The sequence below is a fragment of the Bubalus bubalis genome, chromosome 22 (genome assembly GCF_019923935.1).
Source record: "Bubalus bubalis isolate 160015118507 breed Murrah chromosome 22, NDDB_SH_1, whole genome shotgun sequence".
Lineage (NCBI taxonomy): Eukaryota > Metazoa > Chordata > Mammalia > Artiodactyla > Bovidae > Bubalus > Bubalus bubalis.
In genome coordinates this window covers 36,335,357-36,361,549 of record NC_059178.1, presented here as the reverse complement: position 1 = coordinate 36,361,549, position 26,193 = coordinate 36,335,357, and the positions used below count along the sequence as shown (strand labels likewise).

The 26,193-nt window shown below is 39.5% G+C and overlaps 2 protein-coding genes across 2 annotated transcripts in view; one reads left to right on the top strand and one right to left on the bottom strand.

Annotated features, from left to right (window-relative positions):
• The window catches only part of LOC123331265 (collagen alpha-1(X) chain-like), a 95,563-nt gene that overhangs the window by 61,418 nt on the left and 7,952 nt on the right, over positions 1–26,193 (top strand). The gene's annotated exons all lie outside the window — the stretch shown is intronic.
• DSG4 (desmoglein 4) overlaps positions 12,443–26,193 on the bottom strand; it is a 41,758-nt gene continuing 28,007 nt past the window's right edge. Inside the window, exons 10-16 of the mRNA XM_044934854.1 lie at positions 25,830–25,969; positions 23,061–23,288; positions 20,605–20,901; positions 19,124–19,266; positions 18,729–18,792; positions 16,978–17,186; positions 12,443–14,978 (exon numbers count right to left, since the gene is read on the bottom strand). Of these exons, the coding sequence (XP_044790789.1) occupies positions 14,211–14,978; positions 16,978–17,186; positions 18,729–18,792; positions 19,124–19,266; positions 20,605–20,901; positions 23,061–23,288; positions 25,830–25,969 (1,849 nt within the window). The 3' untranslated portion in view covers positions 12,443–14,210. The remainder of the gene's footprint in view (positions 14,979–16,977; positions 17,187–18,728; positions 18,793–19,123; positions 19,267–20,604; positions 20,902–23,060; positions 23,289–25,829; positions 25,970–26,193) is intronic.

The window sequence follows — 26,193 nt, the reverse complement described above, 5'->3', positions numbered from 1 at the left end:
CCCCTCTCCCAATTTTTTTTTTTTCACTCTTAAAAGAGGATCCAATTCATAAAATTGCTCAGTATTTATTTGGACTTAATTAAAACCCATTCTGCTAGAACTTGAGGAAAAGCAAGCTTCTGTGTGTGTGGAGCGGGGAGTGAGCGTGTGGGAGTAGATGCACTGAGTCTGACCACCCCGCTTCGGTCCACTAAGAAGGGGAGCACGCAGAAAGGGGAGGGGTAACACAAAATCTCAAGGAATTCTGAAGTTTCTTTCAGAAAACTTATCCCTCGGGGAACAACAGTTCATTGCTCTCCAAGAGCCTTCATTCCTAATTTTCTCAGTTGACCATAAAACACCCTGGAAATTACATACCTGGGGCTTTACTCACAAAGGGGATTCTCTGAAACTGGTTTCTCCTTGAACAAAGTGCCTAGAGTGCCTCAGGTCACTCTCCTTTTAGGGAAAGACTTAGTATCTACAGGGATTGTCTTGTTAAATTAGAGCAGATGCGATCTGGGCAATTTCATACCCAGAAACATGTGTTGTCCAGGAAACTCACATTTTGGAGGTGAAGCCTGTGAAGCCCGGGGAGGTAAGGGACTCGCCTGTCACTGCATGGTTCCTCAGTGGTGAAGACCGGGCACCAATCCCATATCCAGGTTAGGTTGACAAGACCTCACTGGGCAGGAGTCATGAGCACATGTTTCATCATCTACAAATGGCAAGCTATATCATACTCCAAAAGCAGAAGATCAAAGCAAAGATAGAGTAGGGTTTGCTAGGTTCAATTTAAATAAATGAAGATAGGATACACCTAAAACCTACATGGAGCCTTTCTTCCATGTTAGATGAACTGTCTTTCCCTTGTTGTGTCTGATTTTGTTTACCCATGCACTGCAATACACCAGTTCCTCTGTCATCTACTATCTCCTGAACTTTGCTCAAACTCATGTCCATTGAGTTGGTGATGCTATCTAACCATCTTATCCTCTACTGCCCCCTTTTCTTGCCTTAGATTTTTCCCAACATCAGGGTCTTTTCCAGTGAGTCAGCTCTTCACATCAGGTGGCCAAAGTATTGGAACTTCAGCTTCAGCAACAGTCCTTCTAATGAATATTCAGGACTGATTTTCTTTAGGATTTACTGGTTTGACCTCCTTGCAGTTCAAGGGACTCTCAAGAGTCTTCTCCAGCGCCATAATTCAAAAGCATCAATTCTGTGCTCAACCTTCTTTATGGACCAACTCTTACATTCGTACATGACTACTGGAAAAACAATAGCTTTGAATACACATGATCTTTCCTCCGGCTTCCCAGGTGGCTCAATGGTAAAGAATCCGCCTGCCAATGCTGGAGATGCAGGAGACTCATGGGCTACAGTCCACGGGGTCGCAGAGTCAGAGATGACTAAGTGGCAGCACGCACACACCTTTCCTTAGTAACCAGCTTTTGGTCACTGAGGATCGCTGAGTCATTTTACAAACTCTAGTCCTCCGGGATTTGATGACTTTACTTTCCCAGTACTCTCCAGGAAGAGGTATTCTGTAAAAAGATTTACCTACTGCTTATCTTCAGATGATGTGAATAATATTAAAGGGACTGAAGCATCTCTCACGGGCACAACTTTTGCTCTGCTCCGAGAGGCACTGTCCTCTGTCACTCTTACTCCCCCATTCCTACCACTAAAGCCCTTCCTGTTTCTCCTTAAATCTATTCCTCAAATTCAAACATTTGAAACTAAAGAAGCTCAAGATGATCTAGTCTAGTGGTATTCAAACTTGTTTTAACTATGGTCAAAAATAGAGTTATGTCAACAACTGATACATAGATATATAAGTGTGTACTCTGACTCTGTGTGAGATACTCTCCTATTTCTTTTTCTTTTATGTTCTATCTAATTCTGTAAAAATATTTGTCTAGACAGGCATGCTAAATTGACGTCGTGACTCCTTATTGGGGGAGTGTGAGCCACAGTTTTAAAAACACCGTGTGTGTCAGTGCTCAGTCATGTCTGACTCTGCGACCCCATGGACTGTAGCCCACCAGGCTCTTTTGTCCATGGAATTTTCCAGGCAGGAATACTGGAGTGGGTGCCATTTCATCCTCCAGGGGATCTTCTCCATCCAGGGATTGAACCTGAGGCTCTTGTGTCTCCTGCACTGGCAGGCGGATCCTTTACCATTAGTGCCGCCTGGGAAGCCGTATAAAAAAACACTGGTTTAATCCAATTCTCTAACTTTACAAATAAGCAAAGTATGCTGAAAAATTTAAATGACTTATCCAAGAACTGAATCCAAATATGAATAGAATTCTCAGACCTCTTGTGAGAGCTGCAAATCTTGGAACGTAGAAGTTTAATGATATCTCTTCATGATTTTTCTTTTAGAAACATTGATCCTCCCATAACCTACAGCTACTAGAAGAGACAATTTTGATGACAATGTTAAGAATTGACTGAATAAGGATAATTCAGTCAATGAGTATACATTCCACATATATGGAATATATTTATTTGTATTTATTAAGTGTCTAATGTACCAGGCACAATTTAAACTAAGCCTTGAGATACAAAGATTAATGAGATAATGGTGGAGTCTTGGATCAAAGTGTATCCATAGGCATGGAAAGCAATAAGCTAATTCAATTCATGCTGTGAAAGTTTTTACATGACTAATTGGTCATGTGAAATTGACAGATATTTAATGAATGCCTACAAGAGTGACTGTATTTTCTAAAACTCAGTTTAGTCTAACAAGAATGAGTCCATAAGGGGGCAAGAGATATATGATTTTAAGTTAAGACTAAAATAACTGGTGATAAATATGAACCCATCTTAGAAATCCAGGAGGTTATGGTCACTGTTAATTATTGTACTCAATCCTAAGAATCACCAGTTATTCCAGATTTCAAAACTCAATATAAAGCAATGTTCATTTTGCCCAGATTTTCCAGCTGACAACATGATGGATATTTTCTAAGTTATCCCTGCTAATCAGTCTTTCATGGAGCTTAGTGGCTTCAATTTCAGGTACCATTTCTCAGCCCTTCTTTTCCTGTTAAGCTACATACTTTTCTGTCTTGTCAAGTACTCTGCCAAAACATGCAGTGAGCTGAACACACCCTTATCTTCAGAGAAAGGACATCCCTTTCGATTCCCGAGAAACCATGATTGCTAAGGCAGTGGGATTTTCTGTGGTCTTTGCTTGCCTCCCTTCTTCTCTCTTTAGAGGAGGGAGAAGCATGGAGGGAGGAATTCAGGAGGAGTCTGATGCCCTCCTGACCTGGATCCTCCTGTCTGAGGAAGCCTGTGGTGCAGGCAGAAAGGAACTGTTGACTTGGAGAGAGAGACTGGGAGAGGCCGGAGTCAGTGGAGGGTATGTGCCCTGTTCCCTCTAGTTCTTGCTCTCTCTCTGATTCTTGTGCTTGCTTCCTCTTAGCAGTAAACATGATTCCTCAGAGCCTCCCGTCAGAAAATCTGAAGACTGAGAGAGGAAGGCATTAACTCCCTAAACTAGTTGATTACCAGAATATGGTAAAGGATTTAACCTTCTTTTTTTTTTTTTTTTCCCATTTCTATAGATAATCAGTTGTTTTTCACTGATAAATTTTATGAAACTTCAAGGGGTGGGAAAGTGTTAAGATTCCAGTTAACTGTTTTAGCGCTTGCTATGTGGTATGGTCCAAAAGTACTGCTGGTTTTAAGTAGTTGATTGGAAGCATCTTGATTCTGCTCTGTATGAATATGAAGATTATGCTCTGTGTGAATAGGTAACAGCCATCAGAAACAGCTAATGAATCTTGTTAGCTTGTGACGCTTGTCTGGGGTTTACACTTCAGCCTGTAACTGTTGGGAAAGCAATGACTGCGGAGGCCAGGTTTGCTCATGGATCCAGGTCTTCCATTCTCTCTCTTCAAAAGTTGAACGTTTTGTCTTAATTTTTCAGTGTTACTGATCACAGTATCTTCTCTCAGTATCTCAGTGCAGGTGAGGCAGAAGATGCAAATGCTCTAAGTTGAGGGAGGCAGGGTGAGAGGGGAAAATACTGGTTTGAAACAGTGGAAATGGAAAGTAACAGGGAATAGGCTAGAACCTGATTGAAATCTACCAATTGTGAAAGATTAGTCAGGGTTTAATGCATTCTGAATGGTATAAAAATCTCAAATTTCTTGAAATTAAGAACAAAGGCAAGTAATAAGTGCCATCCTGGGATGGGATTTACTATCATCATGTCAGGTCATGTCTGTCCTGTTTTTATTGGGAATATTTTTTTTTCCTCTCTAAAGCACATACTTAAATCTGAGGATCCTTTCTGATGGATGGCTAACCTAGTTCTGTCAGTCCGCCCACAGGTGGTACCTGGGCGTGCTGGTGTGCACTGCAGTTCTGATTTTCTTATGACTTTTTTGGGGGAAGAGATGTTTTTCAGGGTTTAAATTGTTAGATGACAATTTGGTACTTTCTTAGAAAATTGTAAACCATTATTTTGGTTGTAGGGTTATATGTACATAGATCAGGGCTAACACATTATTTATAGACAGCAGGAGAAGGGGGCAACAGAGGATGAGCTGGTTGGATGGCATCAACGACTCAATGGACGTGAGTTTGAGCAAACTCCAGGAGACGGTGAAGGACAGGGAAGTCTGGGGTGCTGCGGTCCATGGGATTGCAAAGAGACGGACACGACTTTCTGAACAACAACAACAAGAGTAAGGAAAGTAATCAATGGTGCACTAATAGCAAAAAAAAAAAAAAAAAAAAAAAAAAAAAAAGGCTTAAACTCCTAACACTGACTGCTTTGATTTCATTTCTATTCCTTGTAAATGTAGAAAACATGTTATTCTCAAGGTGAAAGGCTTAGTCTTGTGCCCATGTTCTGCTCCTTTTTGATGGTCCTCCAGGGAGAGCTGCCCCATTTCCAGGGCCTTGACGGGTTTGATGTCTCTAGCTTGTAGTGCCATCTTTGGGAGAGAGCTGGCATAACTGGTTGCCACCACTGGCTGATGATGTGAAATGCACAAATTCAAATAGGATTTTGAATTATTCGGTTAGCCCCAGGATCAGGATGTGTAGAGGAAGCTCAAAGCAGGCCCTCACCGGCCTTGTTTAATTGAAAGAACTTCCTCTATCCCCTCACCAACAGCCTCCTCCTCCTCCTGTCTACTCCAGTGCAAACTTCACGAGTGATTCCACTGTCACTGTCCTTTAAATATTTTAGTGGTTCTTTTTAACTTTCGTTAGAGAAAGTTTCTCTTTAACTTTCTTTAGAGAATGGTTTTCTTTAACTTGAAAAAGCCCTGGGTGGCTCAGACGTTAGTCTGCCTGCAATGCAGGAGACATGGGTTCGATCTCTGGGAGGGGAAGATTCCCTGGATAAGGCAATGGCAACCCACTCCAGTATTCTTGCCTGGAGAATCCCATGGAGAGAGGAGCCTGGCAGGCTACAGTCCATGGGTCGCAAAGAGTCAGACTCAACTGAGCAACTTTCACTTCACTCTGACTTTTGGATTAAAATTAAAATTCCTTAGGCTGTCATACATATTTAGGCCTCTGACTTCTCATTTATATAAGCATCTTCCCCAGGCTTAATAAGCTACTTTCAGTTTTCAGAAACAGCACATCTCTTTCTTCATGTTCCCCACCCCCACACCACCCCGTGTCTCTCCCCAAGTCTGTTCCATTGACCTGGAATGCCATTCCTGTTTCTTTACTTGGCTATTTCCTGTGGTCCTGCTACACTCAGCTCAAAGGTCATTTCTCAGGAGAAGCCTTTCTCGACTATTCAGCTGGACGACCCTTCTCTTTCTCCTTAATCCTCACATTCATACCCCTTATGAAACATGTCATACTGTTTTTTTTTTTTCTTTAAATTTTTTTTTTTTTTTTGGATGTGGACCATTTTTAAAGTCTTTATTGAATTTTTTACTATATTGCTTCTGTTTTATGTTGTGGTTTTTTGCCCGTGAGGCATGTGGGATCTTCAGCTCCTCAACAAAGAATTGAAACTGCACCCCTTGCATTGGAAGTCAGTCTTAATCACTGGATGGCCAAGGAAGTCCCATGTCATACTGTATTTTAACTCTTACTACTTCCTGCATCTGACTGTGAGGGCCTTAATGGCAAAGACCCTAATTCAACCTCTTTATTCCTAGCACTGAGCCCATAGGCCCTGGTGGCTCAGCTGGTAAAGAATCTGCCTGCAATGTAGAAGACCCGGGTTATAGTTAGAACTAAAGGGGTAAATACAAAAGTAACACAGCATTAATTTCCTCTAAAGGATTGAGTAGGGCTTCCCTGGTGGCTCAGATAGTAAAGAATCTGCCTGCAATGCAGGAGACCTGGGTTCAGTCCCTGGATCGGGAAGATCCTCTGGAGAAAGAAATGGCAACCCACTTCACTATTCTTGCCTGGGAAATCCCATGGATAGAGGAGCCTGGCAGACTACAGTCCATGGGGTCACAAAGAGTCGAACATGACTGAGCAACTAACAAAAAGACACTTTTAATAAATGAATGAATGAGCATTGGAAATAGATCACAGTGACTCCCATATCATTTTTCTTTTTCTCACTTTTCCTTGTCTTGAAAAGGAAGATCATAAAGTACATTAAATGAGAAGATTTTTGCAAAGTAACTACCATGATGCTTGGTGCATAATAATAATAAATACTTGTTCTTTCACTCTTCTTTCTTTACAGCTCTTATCTACGAGTTGTAAAGGTTTCGGATTTCCCACACCTGGTGGTTATACTTCACTGGTACCAAAGTTTCCACCCTATCAGTACCTCCTTGTTAAATACCTAAGGAAGACTTCCCAGTCAACCAATATTTATGCTGATCACATGTAAACACTGTGACTTTTGTACTAACACCTCATCATCACTCACCACACACACTCACTGCCTCTATTAAACACACATTCAGCATGTCTCTTACCTTTAACTCAGTCATCTTACTAATCACAGAGAAACTCAGCTCTAGCATTTCTAGCCAGAGTGTGGTCTTCTTTTTAAGAAAAACATTTTCAGTACTTAAGGTTGATCCTTTATATCAACAACAGTAAATACAGGTAGTCCTTGGCTTTCATTTTTTCCCACTCAATTCAACTCACTTTTTCCACGCTGTGTACCGGTATCCTTGCTGTACCTTCCTTGGGCACGAGTCAGCCTGCCCGTGAGCTAATGAACACGCACGCTGTGTTAGCAGCACCTGATACCCCCATGCCCACGGTCAGTACCAACCACCACCTTTATCTGGAAAGAAGAATTTATTTGCATCATTATTGGACTTGTTTTTATTGCCTTTTCCTTGATTTTTTCTGCACTTAATTTTATTATTTTTTTGAAAATGCTGAGATGAAATCTCTTGCTTATTCACTTTCTCAACAATCCATAAAAGTACTGGCAGATCTCCACCAATAATTCTTTCCTCATATAAATTCTGTTTTTTTGCTCTTACTTTTATTTCAAATAAGCAGAAATAGAATTTAAAGAGCAAATTAATTTTCATTGTCTGTATTTAATATTTAGTCCATGTTTAAAATACTGCAACAATTGTTTATACATGGACACATGGTGACATTCAAGAAAATTTACCATGTTTAGTGATAATAAGTGTTAGCTTTCTGGGAATTTCCATGTAATATGTTTAGTAGTGTATTGTTTAGGGTCTGTTTGTTTGGTTTTCATAGTTGTTTTGTGAAATATATATATATTTTTTATTTATTTATTTTTTTAATTTAAAATATTGTATTGGTTTTGCCATATATCAAAATGAATCCACCACAGGTATACATGTGTTCCCCGTCCTGAACCCTCCTCCCTCCTCCCTCCCCGTACCATCCCTCTGGGTCGTCCCAGTGCACCAGCCCCAAGCACCCAGTATCGTGCATCAAACCTGGACTGGCGACTCGTTTCATATATGATATTATACATGTTTCAATGCCATTCTCCCAAATCATCCCACCCTCTCCCTCTCCCACAGAGTCCAAAAGACTGTTCTATACATCAGTGTCTCTTTTGCTGTCTCGTATACGGGGTTATTGTTACCATCTTTCTAAATTCCATATATATGTGTTAGTATACTATATTGGTGTTTTTCTTTCTGGCTTACTTCACTCTGTATAATAGGCTCCAGTTTCATCCACCTCATTAGAACTGATTCACATGTATTCTTTTTAATGGTTGAGTAATACTCCATTGTGTGTATGTACCATAGCTTTCTTATCCATTCATCTGCTGATGGACATCTAGGTTGCTTCCATGTCCTGGCTATTATAAACGGTGCTGCGATGAACATTGGGGTACACGTGTCTCTTTCCCTTCTGGTTTCCTCAGTGTGTATGCTGAGCATTGGGATTGCTGTATCATAAGGCAGTTCTATTTCCAGTTTTTTAAGGAATCTCCACACTGTTCTCCATAGTGGCTGTACTAGCTCATTCTATGATTCAATCAACTCATATTTATTGATTGTCAGCATGTGTGCAGATGATGGGTATACATCAGGTAATCATAATTCTTACTAGATTATTAAGAATTTAAAAACTGATTAAATCAGCTGATTAACGATTATTAAGTTTGTGGTTAAGAAGTCCTATTAAGAACTGTTGGTGGGAGTGTAAATTGATACACTTTGTTGAGAGGGAAATTTAGGAAAACTAAAAAATTATTTGCATGTGTCTTTGATATGGCAGCCTCCTTTTTAAGAGTCTGTCTTATAAAAATATATCAACATATGTATGTGCTCCTGTGATTATGTACATGTGTATGTATGTGTATATATAAATGTCCACTGAAGCTTTGTTAACAGCAAAAATTGGAATCAGCCTAGTTCTTTGGGATTCAGGGAATGGTTAGAAGTTGTGTACAAATTAATGAATATTTTGCAGAATTTTGAAAGAATGATGTTCATGATAATGTGGGAAAATCAAATTATAGAAGAGTACTATAATAGAAAAATTCAGAATCCAATCACAGAATCATGATGCTAAACTAGAATACCTTTACACTCTAGAAAAAGCAAATCTGCCGTCATTGCTTTAAAACCAGTTGTTTTGGATACCTGATGGCTAGCTTTCAGGTTTGCTTCACCATCACTCACTTTTAAGGTTTTCAAGGAACTACATTTCCCAGATACATCTTCTCTGTAACATTTTAGAATTTATTAATATGTTATTCATCTGTCTCATAACTTCTTTCAAAAAGCACACAAGATTGCTTTCAATGACTTTATTACTCTTCCTGTAAAATGGTGAATTTCTCCCAAAATGCAATTGTCTTCATGAGTTTGTATTTGTGTCTTCATGCTAAGGGTGGCATTTACACAAACCTTTCAAAGGTCATTCAAAGGGCTGTTGTCTAGAGGTAACACTGCTGTATTGGCTTTCTGGGAATGGGATTTTTTCATGTGACATGTTTAGTCAGTATAATGTTTGGGGTTCATTTATTTGGTTTTCATGGTTGTTTTGAGAAATATGGGCTTCCCTGATAGCTCAGTTGGTAAAGAATCCGTCTGCAATGCAGGAGACCCCGCTTTGATTCCTGGGTCAGGAAGATCCGCTGGAGAAGGGATAGGCTACCCACTCCAGTATTCTTGGAATTCCCTTGTGGCTCAGCTGGTAAAGAATCTGCCCTCAATGCAGGAGACCTGGGTTTGATCCCTGGGTTGGGAAGATTCCCTGGAGAAGGGAAATGCTACCCACTGCAGTATTCTGGCCTGGAGAATTCCATGGCCTGTACAGTCCACAGGGTCACAAACAGTCGGACACAACTGAGCAACTTTCACTTTTGAGAGATATATTATGATTAAATACAGGCACTTCCTTTTAGGTGCTTGAGAGAACTTGACTGTATTCTTCGCTTCCAAAAGTAATGTATGCCTGTGCTAGATAGACATTCTGCTGATGCTGGAGAAACAGAAATGATGTGTGTGCTAGTCACTCAGTTGTGTCCAAGTCTTTGCGATCCCATGGACTCTAACCCTCCAGGCTCTTCTGTCCATGGGATTCTCCAGGCAAGAATACTGCAGTGGGTTGCCAGTTCCTTCTCCAACAGAAATGATAAAATTGTCCTTATTCTCAGGGGGCTCACAGACTGGCAGGCATAGGAAAAATATAGTATCTTAATTGCTGGAGGGGGTAGAGAAGTAGCTGAGCAAGTAGGTTGGGTCAATAGGAAGAGATACCAAGAAATGCTCCTAGAAAGTGACAATGATTGAAGTGGGTGTTGAGAGACGAGAATGAAGAAGCTGAGAAGATGAAGGGAAGGAAGAGGGTTTCCAGTTAAGGAGCCAGGGTAGGGCAGAGTGACAGCTATGAGAAAGCATGCCCTACTCTAGAGACTGAAATTGTCCATCTGCCTCACTTGAAGTAATGAAATAGGTCAGGGCCATGCAATGTATACAGCCTTCAATTAACATAGAGAATGATTGACTGGTGTTGTTTTAGGCCGTGCACCGTGGACTTGCCCACCTCAGCAGTGTACAGACCATCTCCAGGCTTTGGGGCCAGCAAGCTCAGCTTGGAACGCTGGCTTTTTGGAAGATCCTGACACCATCCTGGGCTCTCTGCCTTAGTAATCTGGCCACGGGGGTGTCTCTGTATCATATGATCAACAGCACAGCACGTATCATGAGATTTCTGAGGCCTGCCCCAGTGTCATCTCATGAAATAGGACCTAGTCACTCATTAGCACAAAAATTTTCACTGGGACCCTCATTTTCTATGAGAAGTGAAAGTGTTAGTCACTCAGTCATGTCCGACTCTTTGTGACCCATGGACTGTAGCCCGCCAGACTCCTTGGTCCATGGAATTCTCCAGGCAGGAATACTGAAGTGGGTTGCCATTTCCTTTTCCAGGGGCTCTTCCTGAGCCAGGTATTGAACCCAGGTCTTCTGCATTACAGGCAGATTCTTAATTATCTGAGCCACTTTCTACAAAGTTAAATCCAAAACCCTAATGGGGTTCAAGATCCTCTGCCATCTGTCTCCCATATGTCCTTCTAGAATTAAGTTGGAAGAATTTGATGAGTAATAATAATAAGGTCTTTGAGGTTAGGCTGTTCTGCGGTTGAATTTTAACTCTGCTATTTACTTAAGCTCACATAACATGTACACCCATGGCTGATTCATGTAAATGTATGGCAAACACCACCACAATATTATAAAATAATTAGCCTCCAATTAAAATAATTAATTTAAAAAAAGAAAAAAGAGAATTCAATAAAATATAATTTCGAGTAATTCGTATGGCAAGCATTATATAAAATGGCTGACTATGTGATAATTCATATTTTGCCTCAGACATTTTAAATTATGTTTTACTGTTAGTGCTTTCTGAATATACCCTGTATTTCTGACGTTGATACTTTTGGAACCACTGTCAGATAGAATTCTACTTGGCTTACCTCAGGTGTCCCCATCTTCAAGGAGCCTTTAAAAAATAATTGAAATTAATTATCCTTTTCTTATTTCAACAGAAATTGATACCTCTGGTACAGAAATAATACTAATAACTTTTGAAATAATTTTAGAGGTTGAATCTTCACTTATTTATTCATTGTGCTGAGTCTTTGTTGGCGTGCACAGGCTTTCTCTAGTTGTGGCGAGCAGGGGTTACTCCTTATGGCGATGAGAGGACTTCTCATTGTGGTGGCTTCTCTTGTTGCAGAGCACACGCTCCAGGTGCAAGCTTCAGTAATTGCAGCACACGGGCTCTAGTTGTGGCCACGGGCTTTAGTTGCTCCACAGCTTGGGAATCTTCCTGGACCAGAGGTGGAACCCGTGTACCCTGCATTGGCTACTGTACCACCAGGGAAGCCAGCCCTATTTTGCTAAATTTAAATACAGTGGGAAGAGATGGTGTTTTATAATTTATACAAGGTCTAGAACAATTCTGGAGCTTATTCAATTGATTTTTTAGTTTATAATGAGCCATTTACTCATAAAATAATGATGCTATTGAGAAATTCTACCACTGATAAATACATTATTCTGAATTTCGGTTTATAAGTGGATTCATGTTCCTGTATTGTGCACATAATGATAAAGATGATAATCACCTAGTAACAAAATGGGAAATAGTTTTCCAAATGTGTATTTGTGTGTGGAATACTGCATGCACCAAAGAGAAAATAAAACATATATTTTCTTACCACATATTTTTTATTGAAGACATATGTAAAACATTATTATATTCAGTAATATATTGCAATCAGAAGTATCTAATCCAAAAGAGGGAATATTTTAAAAGAATGCTTTTCTGAAAGAAGTTTATAAATTCTGTCTTGTCGACGTCTTCTTTTCCCTTCACCTGATAAGACTTTTCTAAGAGAACCCATTTATTCACTCTATGGGGCAGAAGATAGAACTCAAACTACATTCTATTATATTTGTTTATTAAATCCCATTTCCTGGACTCCTGGGTTCATTTTCAAATGTTAACATAAATGCTATGTCATCTTTACCTCCTAGCTAAATCAGTACCCTCTTAAGCAGGAGAAATCTTGCTTTATGCCCTTTATTTTGTTTGAGATGATGTTTTTAACATATGTCAATTTCAGAGGCTTGAGTCACATATGATTGATACGTAGAATGATGGAGAATTTCCTCTCCACTGATAATGTTGAGAGAAAAAATGAAATGGTTCTGATCTCATTTCCATGGATAGTATGGAGGAATGCATCCACCAGAAATGGGGTTTCTCTTTTTGAAGCACCATTAAATCTTTGCATATTGATAGTGGGATAGATCACAGAAAATTTTTCTATAAAATGAAAGAACTGGACAAGAGATTGTGAGAGGCCCCAAATTCTTCAACACTTTTACTCATAAAAATATTAAGCAAGAAGCACTACAGTTATTTCCTTCCAGAAGAAAATAAGCCCTGAAAATAAATTTATTCCATTTATATTATCTTACTAGTCACATCATTATCCTTACTACTATATAGTTTACATATTTTACAGAATTAAATAAAACTATCTTGCTAGAATTTCTTTTTCTCAGGACAGCTTGATGCCTACTAAGAATAAGCAATCTGTGCATGGGTTTCCATTTTATTTATTCAACATTACTAATAACATTAAAAAGAGAAACACAACTTGGTAATGAAATTAAATATTTTGTTAATTATTTTTGGTAGGAACTCAAAGCCATATCACCAGAGTTTTAAGTCTAGAAATGAATTAGAGGCTTTTTGAAGGCAGGAATCTTGCCAGTTGTCTTCAACTAACATTCAGAGTCAAGATCAGCACTCAACACAGAGAAGCTTCCAAGTCAATATTGTTGAATGTATGAATAATTACAGAGGTGCTTTTAGAGGCTATCTGATTGCCAACGAAATAGTCTATGACTCAGGTCAGTGAAACTGATTAAACCACATTTCATATGGTTTTCTGACATAATTAACAAAAGCAGGGGAAAAAACATTCTCTAAGGAGTAAAATCTCTAATACTTCTCCTGGAAACTGTTTCTGTTGTCATGTTGTCATAATTATATTTCTGCTAGTCTAAATTAATTTATAGTTGATGATATAAATCAATAAAGTGCAATAAGAATTCATCCATATTGATATGAATATATGCATATCTATATATGTATATAATTCCTTTTGATGGACCATTTTCAGTGACACATTCAGCTAAGAAGCTCTTTCCCTGTATTATATTAAGCATGCCCTAATCATTGCCTATCTTGAGAAACCATTTGATGAGACAAGTGACTTTAGATCTCTATTAACAGATTCTCCATCTTCTTTTTCAATTTCACTTCAAAAGTGTACATTTAATTCATTTTTTTCCACTTTAAAGTTTTAAATAGAAATATGTATTTGAAAGTTAACATGGCTATTGAATGCAGACAAGGCTTTTCTATGCAACCTTCAAGAACAAGAGCATCTTGGTTTATATGACCAGTTTTACAGGCCTGAAGTCCTTAAGATTCACTGTATGAATTATGTGCTATTTATTAGACAGTATCAAAGAATGTAACATATTTTCTTTAAGTTCTTTTGGCACATAATTTAAAATCAGAAAAAAAAATTTAAAGGCTTATCTAAAGTGCTTGGCCATAGTTACCCCCCAAAAGGTATAATCAAAGAATCTCACTGAATTTAGAATTTTTGAACATTTGTTGACTTAAAATGTTAAATGTGGTACACTGCGCATCTTTGATGGATATGTTGGTGATTACAAGGTGCATGGTCTCCATAGAGAGTATTGACCATAAAACACTTACTGTTGGGAGTAATGTATGTTACTGTACCGTGTTACTCTGTGTCGAGATGTCACTGGGGATGTGGAACCAATAGTTTGGCTTATGCGAATGTCTGGACTCATCGTTTGTGTCAGTTGAATTTCTGGTCCTACCAAAATACCACCACTCATGACAGGTCCCCTACAACCATCACTCATGCTACTACTGCTCACGTCAGGCCTACCAGGACTAGACACCACTCTCTCAGCATAGATTACATTGTGTGTGTTGGCTAACTCAGCAGGGACACAAATATTCCCTTGAACCTCGTAGACAGGTGCCATTACTGTTTCCGTTACTACAACATTGGGCGCAAGCTGAGGATCAAAGACAATCGTAGTGGGTTGCACGCATGGATCAGCAGCAGTGTAAGTCTCGGTCACTACAATATCCCCGTGCATCATGGGTTCAGGTGTTGCCATTTCTTCTTTGAATTCAGCCTCTGAGAGAGTCATTCCTGAAGATTCATTAACAAAGTAGTTCGGTCCAAGTAAGGGGAGGTCAGTGCTGATGGGGATACAGGACTGCTGTGAAGGAAATGGGTCAATTTCCGTGTTTAAGCAGATTTCAGCAAGAGTCTTAAATTTTGGATCTAAAGTTTCCATGTAGCTTTCATCTAAATCATCCACAATCCAACTGCAACAACCAATGGAGCCCACAGGAGACCCTACTCCTTCGTGGTCATAAATGAGCAAACAATCGTTTGCAGGGCGGCCTTCATCTTCGCCTGCATAAGCCTGTGCTTTCTAAAATTGGAAGAAAAACAGACAATTAGAAGTTTCTTTTCTCTATAAAATAATTAAAGAAGAACAACAACAATGCCTTAGAGACATCTGATCTAAGATGATTTAATGGAATGAACTGAGAGATACCCTGATTGATTGCCGTATTTCTAAATAATTGGAACTCTGAAAGGAGATCAGTGTGCATAGTCTTTTGTTTCTGAGGTGGTCTAAGATAACAACATATTTAGTTATGTACAAAACATTATTTATTTAAGGAGAGATATTTGATCAACTTGGAATAAAAACATCTATAGAGGTGTACATAGCTCTATGTTTCAGAGGCTTATTTTATGTGGCCTAGGTGAAGAGAGCTGGGGTGTTTTTGGAGTTACGTTATCAGGAGGGAGTTTATCTACAGTGATTTTTAAATTTTTTTTAAATGACAGGCCCTTTAAATGAAATCCTAGGCGTGACCTCAACATGTAGAAGTGATGAAATGAGAACTTCTTTGTTTGAAGGTGTGGGGAGGGAGCAGAGACCTGGTGGTTCGCTTCCCTATTTGCCTCAACTGTTATAGCTCTTGGTTTCCATGAAATCCCACAGGGCCTGCCCAACACCATCCAAAATCCCCTGATACAATCTGACCCTTTCTTTCTTTTATAAATAAGGTAACCACAGGCCCAGAGAAGGTTAATGTCATGCCCAAGACTTAAATAGTTGTCCAATACAACGTCAAATCCACCTATCTTTTCTCCACTGCATCATGCTGCTTTCCCTATGGTTTGTACCAGAGTCTACATCCCTACTTTTTCTTAAAAAAAAATTTCTATTTATTTATTTGGCTGTGCCAGTTCTTAGTTGTGGCACACAGGATCTTTAGTTGTGGTATGTCGGGTATAGTTCCCTGACCAGGGATCAAACCCAGGGCCTCCCACATTGGGAGTGTGGAGTCTTAGCCACACTTAGTCTTGTGCCCATTTCCCAAATGTACTTGAGTGGTGTGGATGACTCATTTAAATAACTGATACTCTTCATGCCCTATCTATAGTGGTGTTGGTAACCACCAATTTTAAGATACACCTTACAACAACATCTTTAGCATTTTTTGTTAAGAGCAGTGCTGAAACTCACATGTTGCCACATAAGGAGTAAAATGGGCTAATTAGAATATGAGATAAAATGGACTGCTAAATAAGAGAAATAAATGTACTAGATAGGAATTCACAAGATGGTTTAAATAAATCCTCTGTTTATCCTTTGTGCTGCCCTGTTAGGCCATCCCAGGGCCTTGTGTCTTTCCTCCTGGCATGCTCATAGACCCATGATCCTCTCCCCTAGTGAGGGACACAGTGCCTGGGGCCCTGAGTAGAGATGAGAGACCCGGGTTCCAGGCCCTAATCTGTCATCAAATCTTGGTGATGCCCTCTTCCTCAGTTTCTGCTCTCTTTCTTCCCTAATTTGGCTTTTGATTCATTTTTTTCTCCTTTCTGTTGGAGGTATCTGCAGGGCTCAAAGGCCACTGTGAAGAACAGACATGAACATGTAGTTCTTCTTGATCGGGATTCTCTTTGCTCTTTGCTGTGGGAAACACTGGGAATACCAGAAAGAAACAGAATACAGGAAAATAGCAGAAGGGAAATGGAAAATGATGGGATACTAGCCTTTTTCACAGTCGTCAGAGGTATTATGCTCACTGGATATGATGTGTTTCAGTAAGTTGGCTTTTTGTATTTTAAGGAAAAGTGAAATATTTTTTATTCAAGATTGGGATAGAGTTAAAAGTAACTGAATATATCTCAGAAAAGAATCTACTGCCATTGTTATTATTATGCAGTCTCAAGAGTGAATGATAATATTGTTGAACTGTGTGCAGGGGAATTACCTCAGAGAAATATTTTTTTATTCAGGATTGGGGTGGAGTTAAGAGTCCCCGAATATATTTCAGAAGACTCGACCACCATTGTTATTATTATTATTCAGTCCCAAGACTATTTTGTGGAGCTGTGTGCAGGGAAGTTACCTCAGAGAAATAGCTGTCCAGGAAAGCCAGGTTCAGGCCGGTGTCCGCATAGTCCCGCTGGATGCCCACCGCCGAGCTCCTCCTCCCCACGGTGCCCGCTGCTCCTCCCGCTGCCAGGCCAGCGGCCGCCCCCAGACCGGTATTGAGTTCCACTCCCGAGACACCCCCTTCAACCGTTCCTCCGCCTGCGTAGGTGTTAGTGTAGATTTCTGAAAGGAGACGGGGTTCAACGGTGCTGGAGTCGTCTGCATTGTTTACCCGCATAGACACTGTCGGCAACACCACCACCCCTTCCCCCCAGCAAAGGGAAGGCTCTGGAACGCTAGTATAGGAGCAATTCCAACTATATCTATAATCTTCAGGCTTGCTGATAAAAATAAAACTAAACAAACAGTACAAAGGGAGCCAGGTATCAGGCGTGGCTTTGCCACCTTTCAGGTGACAGACTTGAAGGTGCAGAAGAGGCCAGAGGAGCAGGGCCTCCGTTTTGCCTGTACCAGTTCCTTCTCGGGCTGCCTCTGGCAAGCTCCCCAGGCCTGGCTGAGAAGACTTGCACTCACTCATGAGCCCTCCAGAGCAAGGCCAGCCACGCGTTTGCAGAAAGGGAAACTCAGGGTCCTCATTCACCCTGGTGCTGCATGGGGAGTGGGCTTCCATAGGAGTGTTCAGTCACCTTAGACTCTTTGCGTTCAGAGCCTGGCTTGGGACGCTCAGAAACCATCACTGAGAAATCACAAGCCCGCTCTAGAACTGGGCAGCCTCTCTACTTTGTTCAGTTATTGCCCAATACTGGGTATTTTCCCAGTATTTTAGGGTATTTCTGGGACTTGGTAAATTAGGAGAGGGTAAGAGTGGTGAGGTGAATGCATGTATAAATTTAAGAAAAGTTCCTCATTTCAGCTCAGTTGCTCAGTCGTGTCCAACTCTTTATGACCCCATGGACTGCAGTACGCCAGGCTTCCCTGTCCATCACCAACTCCCAGAGCTTGAGCAAACTCATGTCCATCGAGTCCATGATACCATCCAACCGCTCATCCTCTGTTGTCCCCTTCAGTGTATTCTTAGGAGAACATATTTGCTGCTTCGTTTTTTTCTTTCTTTCTTTTTTTTGAACTGCTTGTTTTACAAATAATGGTAACACTTACTATGCAAGGCACTATTCTAATGTATATTTTGTGATATACATATATACATACAGCACATATACATACATTTGTATATGATATATGTAACATATATGATCCATATTATATACCACACATACATATATAATGTACATACTATACATATAATATATAATATGTATAATATACATATAATATATAGTATGTATACTATATATATAATATATAATATGTATATATATATATATGATCATTTACTCCTCTAGGAACACTTTGAAGTAGGTACTATCATAAATTCAGTTTCAAAGAAGGAAATTGAGGCCTAGAGAGGTGAAGTGTCTTACTCAAGGACTTAATTACTAGTAAGTGGCAGAGCTGGGAATCAAACTTGAGCATTCTGGTTCCAGACTTTGCCCTTTGAATTGCTACATCGTTCTTCACTGCCAGTAGTTTAAGACAGAAAAATAAAGTCACCACTTCAAATATGTAACTTTCTCTCCACTTACACTGTCCTCCAAGGAAAATGACAGATGTGCTGATTTTTGGTAAGGTACTTATACATGAGATTTGCCTGGCTGAACAGTTTGCAAATTTTAAAAAGGAAAACAGATTTTGACATCCACTGACCAGAGGAATCCATACGGTCCTGGGTATTAGAGGCTGTCATTGGTACACATATGTTGGACACATCCTGAAAAGAAAAAAAAAAAAAGATTTTAAAGAAATGTTTTATGTTAAACATTTTGAAATACATATTTAATTACTTATTTTGGCTGCACTGGCCTTAGCTGTAGCACGTGAGACCTTTAGTTGTGTCATGTGGGATCTAGACCCCTGACCAGGGATCGAACCTGGGCCCCCTACATTGGGAGCACAGGGTTTAAGCCACTGAACCAGGGAAGTGCTTATGTTAAACATTTCAAAAGTGATGTATTTTCAACTTTGTGCAATGTATAATTATCAGGACATGTTGAATCCCTCTGAAACACCAAGCTTCTGTGGAACCTGACAAATCCACTCACCCTGTCCTCGGGATGGGCCCCTTCTATTCTCCAGGATTGCACCACTCCTTCTCCCCCCTCAGGCACAGGAGCAAAACTCGTCCCCAGCCCTTCTGGCTGTTTTCGTTTGCAGCAGCAGCACAGGAGCAGCAAGAGCGGTGCCACTGCCCAAGAAAGTGGAAAGGAAGAGTTAACACATATTGCTCAATTTAGGAAGTCATCAAATGCATCACTTTTGGGAAAATGTGGCATGACATTCAGAACTAGAGGGAAAAATACAAATGTAATGCATTAATTTCCCCTGAAGGATTGAGTGGGGCTTCCCTGGTGGCTCAGATGGTAAAGAATATCCCTGCAGCATGGGAGACCCAAGTTCGATTCCTGGGTCGGGAAGGAATCTTTCCAGGAGAAGGAAATAGCAACTCACTCCAGTATTCTTGCCTGGGAAATCCCATGGACAGAGGAGCCTGGTAGGCTATGGTCCATGGGGTTGCAAAGAGTCGGACATGACTGATTGAGTAACATTAAGGATTGAGGATACGTATCCGTGTTTATAAATACAAATCCACTAATCACTTAAGATCAGGTAACCTTTAATGACAGATTAGGCAAATAAGGTTCTTTCTTCCTGCTAATCTAAGACTCCAAACTGGTTGTTGGCAGATCCAGGATTCAAATCCAGTGTTATGTTTCCTAGTCCCCTATGTACATGTGTGCATGTTTTACATGTGTGTTTATGTCTGTGCTTTTCCTGTGTCCTAGACTGCTTTTCTGGATTTCCCCACACACCATGCTCCTTCTAAGAAGATCTTCAGCTCAAAGTCACTTTCTCCATCAGGACTTCCCCAACTTTCCTATTTAGACTTAATTACTTCTGCTTTTCTGCTCTTAAAGGACTCTGCTGAAATTGTCATGATGCGATTCCTTTATGCTCTGCTATAAAGCAGACACGACTGAGCAACTGAAGAACAGCAAAAATACTATACTTAGGGACTTGCATATTTCCCATCTTTTTGACCCTCACTAACCCTGGACTTTTTGTTGTTGTTGTTGTTGTTGTTGTTTAGTTACTCAGTCATGTCCAACTCTTTGGGACCCCATGGACTGCAGCACATGAGGCTTCCCTGTCCTTCACTATCTCCCAGAGTTTGCTCAAACTCATGTCCACTGAGTTGGTGATGCCATCCAACCATCTCATCCTCTGTCGCCCCCTTCTCCTCCTACCCTCAGTCTTTCCCAGTATCAGGGTCTTTTCCAATGAGTTGGCTCTTCACGTCAGGTGGCCAGAGTATTGGAGTTACAGCGTCAGCATTTGTCCTTCCAGTGAATATTCTTACTTACCATTATTGAACAAGTAACATGCCCATATCAATCCCATTGCTTATTTCCAGATTTCCACAAACATTGCCATAGGTACTGAAAAGAAATGGCCATTCCAGTGAACCTGATTACATTCTTATTTTGAAGAACTGCTGAAAAGAGGGATTTAATCCAGTACTTACGAAGCAGCAGTAAGACGCCCATCGTGATCATGCCAATCCCTGTTGATCCCATACCAACATTTGAAGCCTCGGTTTGGCCGTCAGGGACAGACACACTGGTGACAGAGCTCGCAGCCCCGGCGCTGACGTCTGTGGCGCCCGAGGACCAGCACCCGTGCTTGCCGTCACAGCCACAGGCCCTTAGCTCCACGACCTGCGGCAATTCGCATGCTCTGTTAAAACTGTCCTTTACTAGGATCGGGATTTCGTAGTATCCGGAATATAAAGTCTGCTCAGCTTTCAGGATTGCAGAGGTAGCTGAGAGGCAAGAGAGAAAATAAATTAAAGATGGGGTACATATGTACAATGGAATATGACACAGTCATAGAAAAGAATGAAGTCATATTGCAGCAACATGAACAGACCTAGAGATTATAATACTAAGTGAAGTCAAACAGAGACAGAAGAGTATCATATGAATGTGAAATATAAAAAGATGATACAGATGAATTTATTCACAAAACAGAAATAGCACAAACATAGAAAACAAGCTTTTGATGACCAAAGGGGAAATGGGGGAGGGATAAATTAGGAATTGGGGATTAACAGATAGATACCACAATATATAAAATAGATAAAAAATAAGGTTCTACTGTATAGTAGAGGGAACTTGACTCAATACTCTGTAAAAATCCATATGGAAAAAGAATTTGGAAAAGAATGGGTATATTTGTATGTATAACTGAATCACTTTGTTGTATACCTGAAAGTAACACAGAAATTGTCAAGTGACTGTACTTGAATATACAGGAAAAATTTAAAAAACGTTTTGGTGAGTAACTCTTCCTAATACCCATGATTAACTTAGGATCTGACTTTTTTTCATGCTCCTTTAGTCATAGAATACATTGTCAGTTTTTAAAAATTAACACTTATGATGCTTATTTCCAGAGCAACAATACTTGGCATATAGTATGCACTCAGTGGATATTTGTCCAATGAATGAAGAATATTGAGCTGAAAGGAAATATTAGAAGTTTTCTATTTGGGATGACAGCTTCCAAATACCCTCATGAAGACTGTTGTTCATCTCTTATTCAAAATCACTGTCTTAACATTTAAAATTATTCCAAAAACTATTATTTTACTAATTCTTTGTGCTGTGATTATCTATTGATTTTTATAGAAACCATTGCTTAACATATAGGTTGAAATTTATCAACCTGAGGAGGCCTTAGAAATGACTTACTCCTAAATCATGAATAGTAATTGATGAATCCTTAACACTCAATTATTATTATTGTTAATTATTATTATTATGGGTTATTGCTTTCAATTAGCTATGTAATAACCTGGCTATGTCTACCAAAATGTAACCTGAGCTCAAAGTAAGAGTCAAATAAGGCATGGCCCCAGCCTTTTGTTAAGTGGGATTTTTTCTTTTCTTCAAGACCAGCATGTAAATAGGACCCTAAGAATATTCTTTCCAATAAGACTATATTTTTTACTGGTAAATCTGTGATAGAAATATCTCATGCTGAATATTTTTTCTTGTTTTTCCTCATAAAATCTAGGATATGAATGAGGAAAAAGTAGTTAGCAATTATTTAAGAACAACATATTGATTTTTGTAGTGAACATTGAATTCAGAGTTATATTGATTTTAATGCAATTGCTTAGCTTTTAAAAATATTAAGGTGGTTTTGTGTGAAAGGGCTAAAAGGTTTTATGGTGAAAACAGGTTACCCGATTTCCTCCAAGTCAATGGTGGCATTTTTTTTTTCCTGGCATCATTTTAGGATGAATGGAAAAGCTTGGTGGCTTCAGAAAGGTGGATTTTTCCTCTTACCTTGAACTCTGACCACCATCTTACCACCCTACCTACAACGTCTCTCCTGTTTCTCCAAATGAATGTCTGACGAGCGAGCTATTGTGGCCAGAATGGGAGCTTCCCAAGTGGCACTTTACCAGGTGGTAAAGGACCCGCTGGCCAATGCAGGAGATGTAAGAGACGCGGGTTTGATCCCTGGGTTGGGAACAACCCCTGGAGGAGGAAATGGCAACCCTCTCCAGTATTCTTGCCTGGAGAATCCCATGGAAAGAGGAGCCTGGCGAGCTAGTCTCTACAGTCCATAGGGTCGCAAAGAGCTGGACATGACTGAAGTGACTTAGTATGCACATGTCCAGAATGCACATGTCCAAAACATTTCATTTTCTATTATACATCTAACATCTCAGGAAAAAGAACCCAAGGTACATAAATTGTTAAGATGCCTGAAATGACATCTCAATTTTTATCAATGTGAGGCCTTTATTTTAAAGTAGCAACAGTTACCATAAACACGCATACTATTATGGACTCTTTACACTTTTGGTGGACATAGAGTTGGAAAGTATTATTATGTGACTTGACTAATTATTTGGTAATTGTTTTTACTTTTGGCCTTAGAGTATAAGCAAATTTGCATCCTACTTACCATTTACTAATGTGATATCCCAAATGTCCGCTGTCCCTGGGGGTTCATTAACAACACAGAAGGTAAAGGGAGACCCATAAGGGTGACTGTTAACGCCTGCAGCAGAGATAAGGATGGAGGGAGAGGCAATGCAGATGGTTTCTCTCTCAGCAACAATGACTGGGCAGTAATCGTTGACATCAGGAACTTCGATACATATGGTTCCCGTGGCCGTTTTTAGAGAGCCATCTGAAACAGCAAGACGTATAGGGTGTTGGGGTAAATGGTGTTGGGGAGAAAATTATTTCTCATATCCCATGATGATGCCACAGCATAGAGGAATACATGACTCTTGAGCTGGTATGTGATAGGATCCTGCCTGCTTAAATCTCCTGAAGCCATGCTTGCCTTTGCTTAGCACCTTCTGGGCACAGTGGCTTCTTTTTAGTTCTTTGAACTCGTTCTTTCCTAAACCAAACACTTGTGCCTTCTAGTCACTCTTCCTAAAATGTTGTTTCATCCCTGTTTCATTCAGCTACATATCTCAGAATGCAAAATTCGGCATCCTTTCTCAGAGAAGGTTTACTGCTTTCTAGTCCACCGTATCTCCCCAAATGAGATCCCTGTAGTCCATTTTAGAGCCTTTCATTCTGGGTACTTACTGAGTCCAGTGTTTGTGGAAATAACTGCAATTGAAGTTAAATAATTGTTTGAGTTTTTTTTTTTTTTCTGTTTCACTGTTTAAATCCATCCATTAGATAGACACTGTTTCTCTCTGAAATGGTACTTTTGAAAACAAATATAAATATATTTGCTTTTTTCCTAACCCATTTGAAACAAATTTTGGGTTAGTATATTATTAGAAGGAGCAGAGGACAAAGAAATAGGAGTCTGGGCTTTTAGTCTACTTTTATACTTTATGTTGAATAAAGAATTGTTTTGTTTTTTAATTGCAGAGAGTCTTAGTATTTTCATTTGTAAGTCAGAACACTATCATCTCTAGGTATTTTGCTAGGTCACTCTTTGTGACGTTAATAAATGTCTTTTAAAGATGTCTTCTGTATGCCTAAATGGTAGAGTCATTTAGTTACTCGAATGATAACAAACCAGGAGCCTATTCATACTGTATATGGTTTTGTACAGTGTGTTCTTATACCTGATTTGGGAGTTGACTTTCTATTCTAGACTTAGGTTCATTAGAGAGACACTAGATTATCCCGTAGATTAGATTATGTGCTGTGTTGTTCTCTCATCCTCTGGAACTTTCTTATGGCCTTGGGCTGTGGGCTTCCCTGGTGGCTCAGCTGGTAAAGACTCCGCCTGCAATGTGGGATATCTGGGTTCGATCCCTGGGTTAGGAAGATTCCCTGGAGAAGGGAAAGGCTACCCACTCCAGTATTCTGACCAGAAGAATTCCATGGACTGTATAGTCCATGTGGTCGTAAAGAGTCAGACGCGACTGAGCGACTTTCACTTTCTGTGGCAAACCACAGCTAAAAACACTGTCGACAGCATCTGCTCCTTGTTGTGTCTGCCTGCTATAGGCAGAGCTCTGCTGCTTCACCTAGTGGCCGAGCATCCTTGAGCAAACGTATTCCAGCTATCTGGAAGGCTTGTGCCAGTGCAGACGCTCAGCTTAGGGGAATAAACAATGGCCCTCGTTTTTAGGTTTCTATGGGTACATTTTCATGTAGTTTTGTTTTTATTTACTTGACTAATGTTTTATTCTAGTTTTTGAACTAGAATTGGATTTTCTCGTATGACCCATTGGCTGTGATCAACCTGGCTAGAATTCATTTTCAGAATACTGAAAATAAATATTTATATAACTCACGCAGATGCTGAAAGTGACACTCATGGGATGAAGACTAGAATGTATGTAATTGTTTGGGTATTACCATGGTTTCTCTTTCAATCCTATACTGACTGTTTATCTTTCTCTTTGTTTGGCTACTGTAAATCTCAGGTATAAACTTAATGCAATCCTGCAATATCTATCTTCTATTAGGTATGTACTTGAGACATCTTCTCCCTTCTTTCCTGGTTACTGAGCTTTTTCTGCTGTTTTGTTTCATAGTGGCTGGTTTCCTAGCTACTGCTAGGAAATAACAGTAGTAGCCTTTGTTCTGGAGAATCATTAACTATTGCTAAACAAATTTCTGTTGCTGCTCACCAAGAGGAATGTTTAATAGATTTTCCCATGTGAGGAACTGCTCAATTACAAGTTACTTCAGTGCATCTGCACTTACAAATGTAATTTGAATCTTATATTTGGAATAACCTTGTGCTTTCTTGGTCTTCAGCATTTTTCTTTGGATAACAGTACTCACACAGGCCTCTTATTGTAGCTCAGTTTTAGTGGTTCTGAAATAACTATATACTTCGGGACGCTGCCTTACCTGCAGGTGAATTTTGAGCACACTTTGTAGCACTTACTTAAGTAAACATTTCTAACATACTGTACAAGCTGATCAATTCTCTCAAGAGATGAAGTAAAAAGCAGAAACTGAATTTTATTTACATATTTTAACTTTTATGCTTCACACTGTAAATCACATACAATTCTTTTTTGTAAATAGGTGAAATAAATTATGACTTAAATGTAAATTATGATTATAAGGATACTGAACTCAGTCCTTGATCTAAGGTATTTAGAACTCTCTATAAGTCTTAAAGACACCAATAAACTGTATGTTGGATTTGAGTCAATCTAGTATTAACATTAGAATATTACTTGTATTGAATGTTTTAGTAATAATTTTATTAAGAATTGACAATAAATTTTCTTACCATCTATAGCCAGGATCTCTGCTGTGTATATCCCATTGGTAATATATTTTGACTTCTTATCAAATTCCCTAGAAAATTGTATCTCTCCAGTCCTTGAATCTATTTTTAACCAGTTGCCTGCGTCATGTCCTATGATATACCTGTTTTTAAATAAATACATTCATCATTTGCTTATGTAAAAGTTAATCATTTTAAGCTGCACAATGTGTTACTCTTATATATGGTATTTGCATGCTTTATAGTGATAATTGAGTCAGTTTATAAAATGTATAGAAAATAAAATTCCAGTATAGAACATATTTATGTACAGATTCACAACAGAATTTTATAATCTCATAATTCTTACTCTTCTGGCTCTTAATAT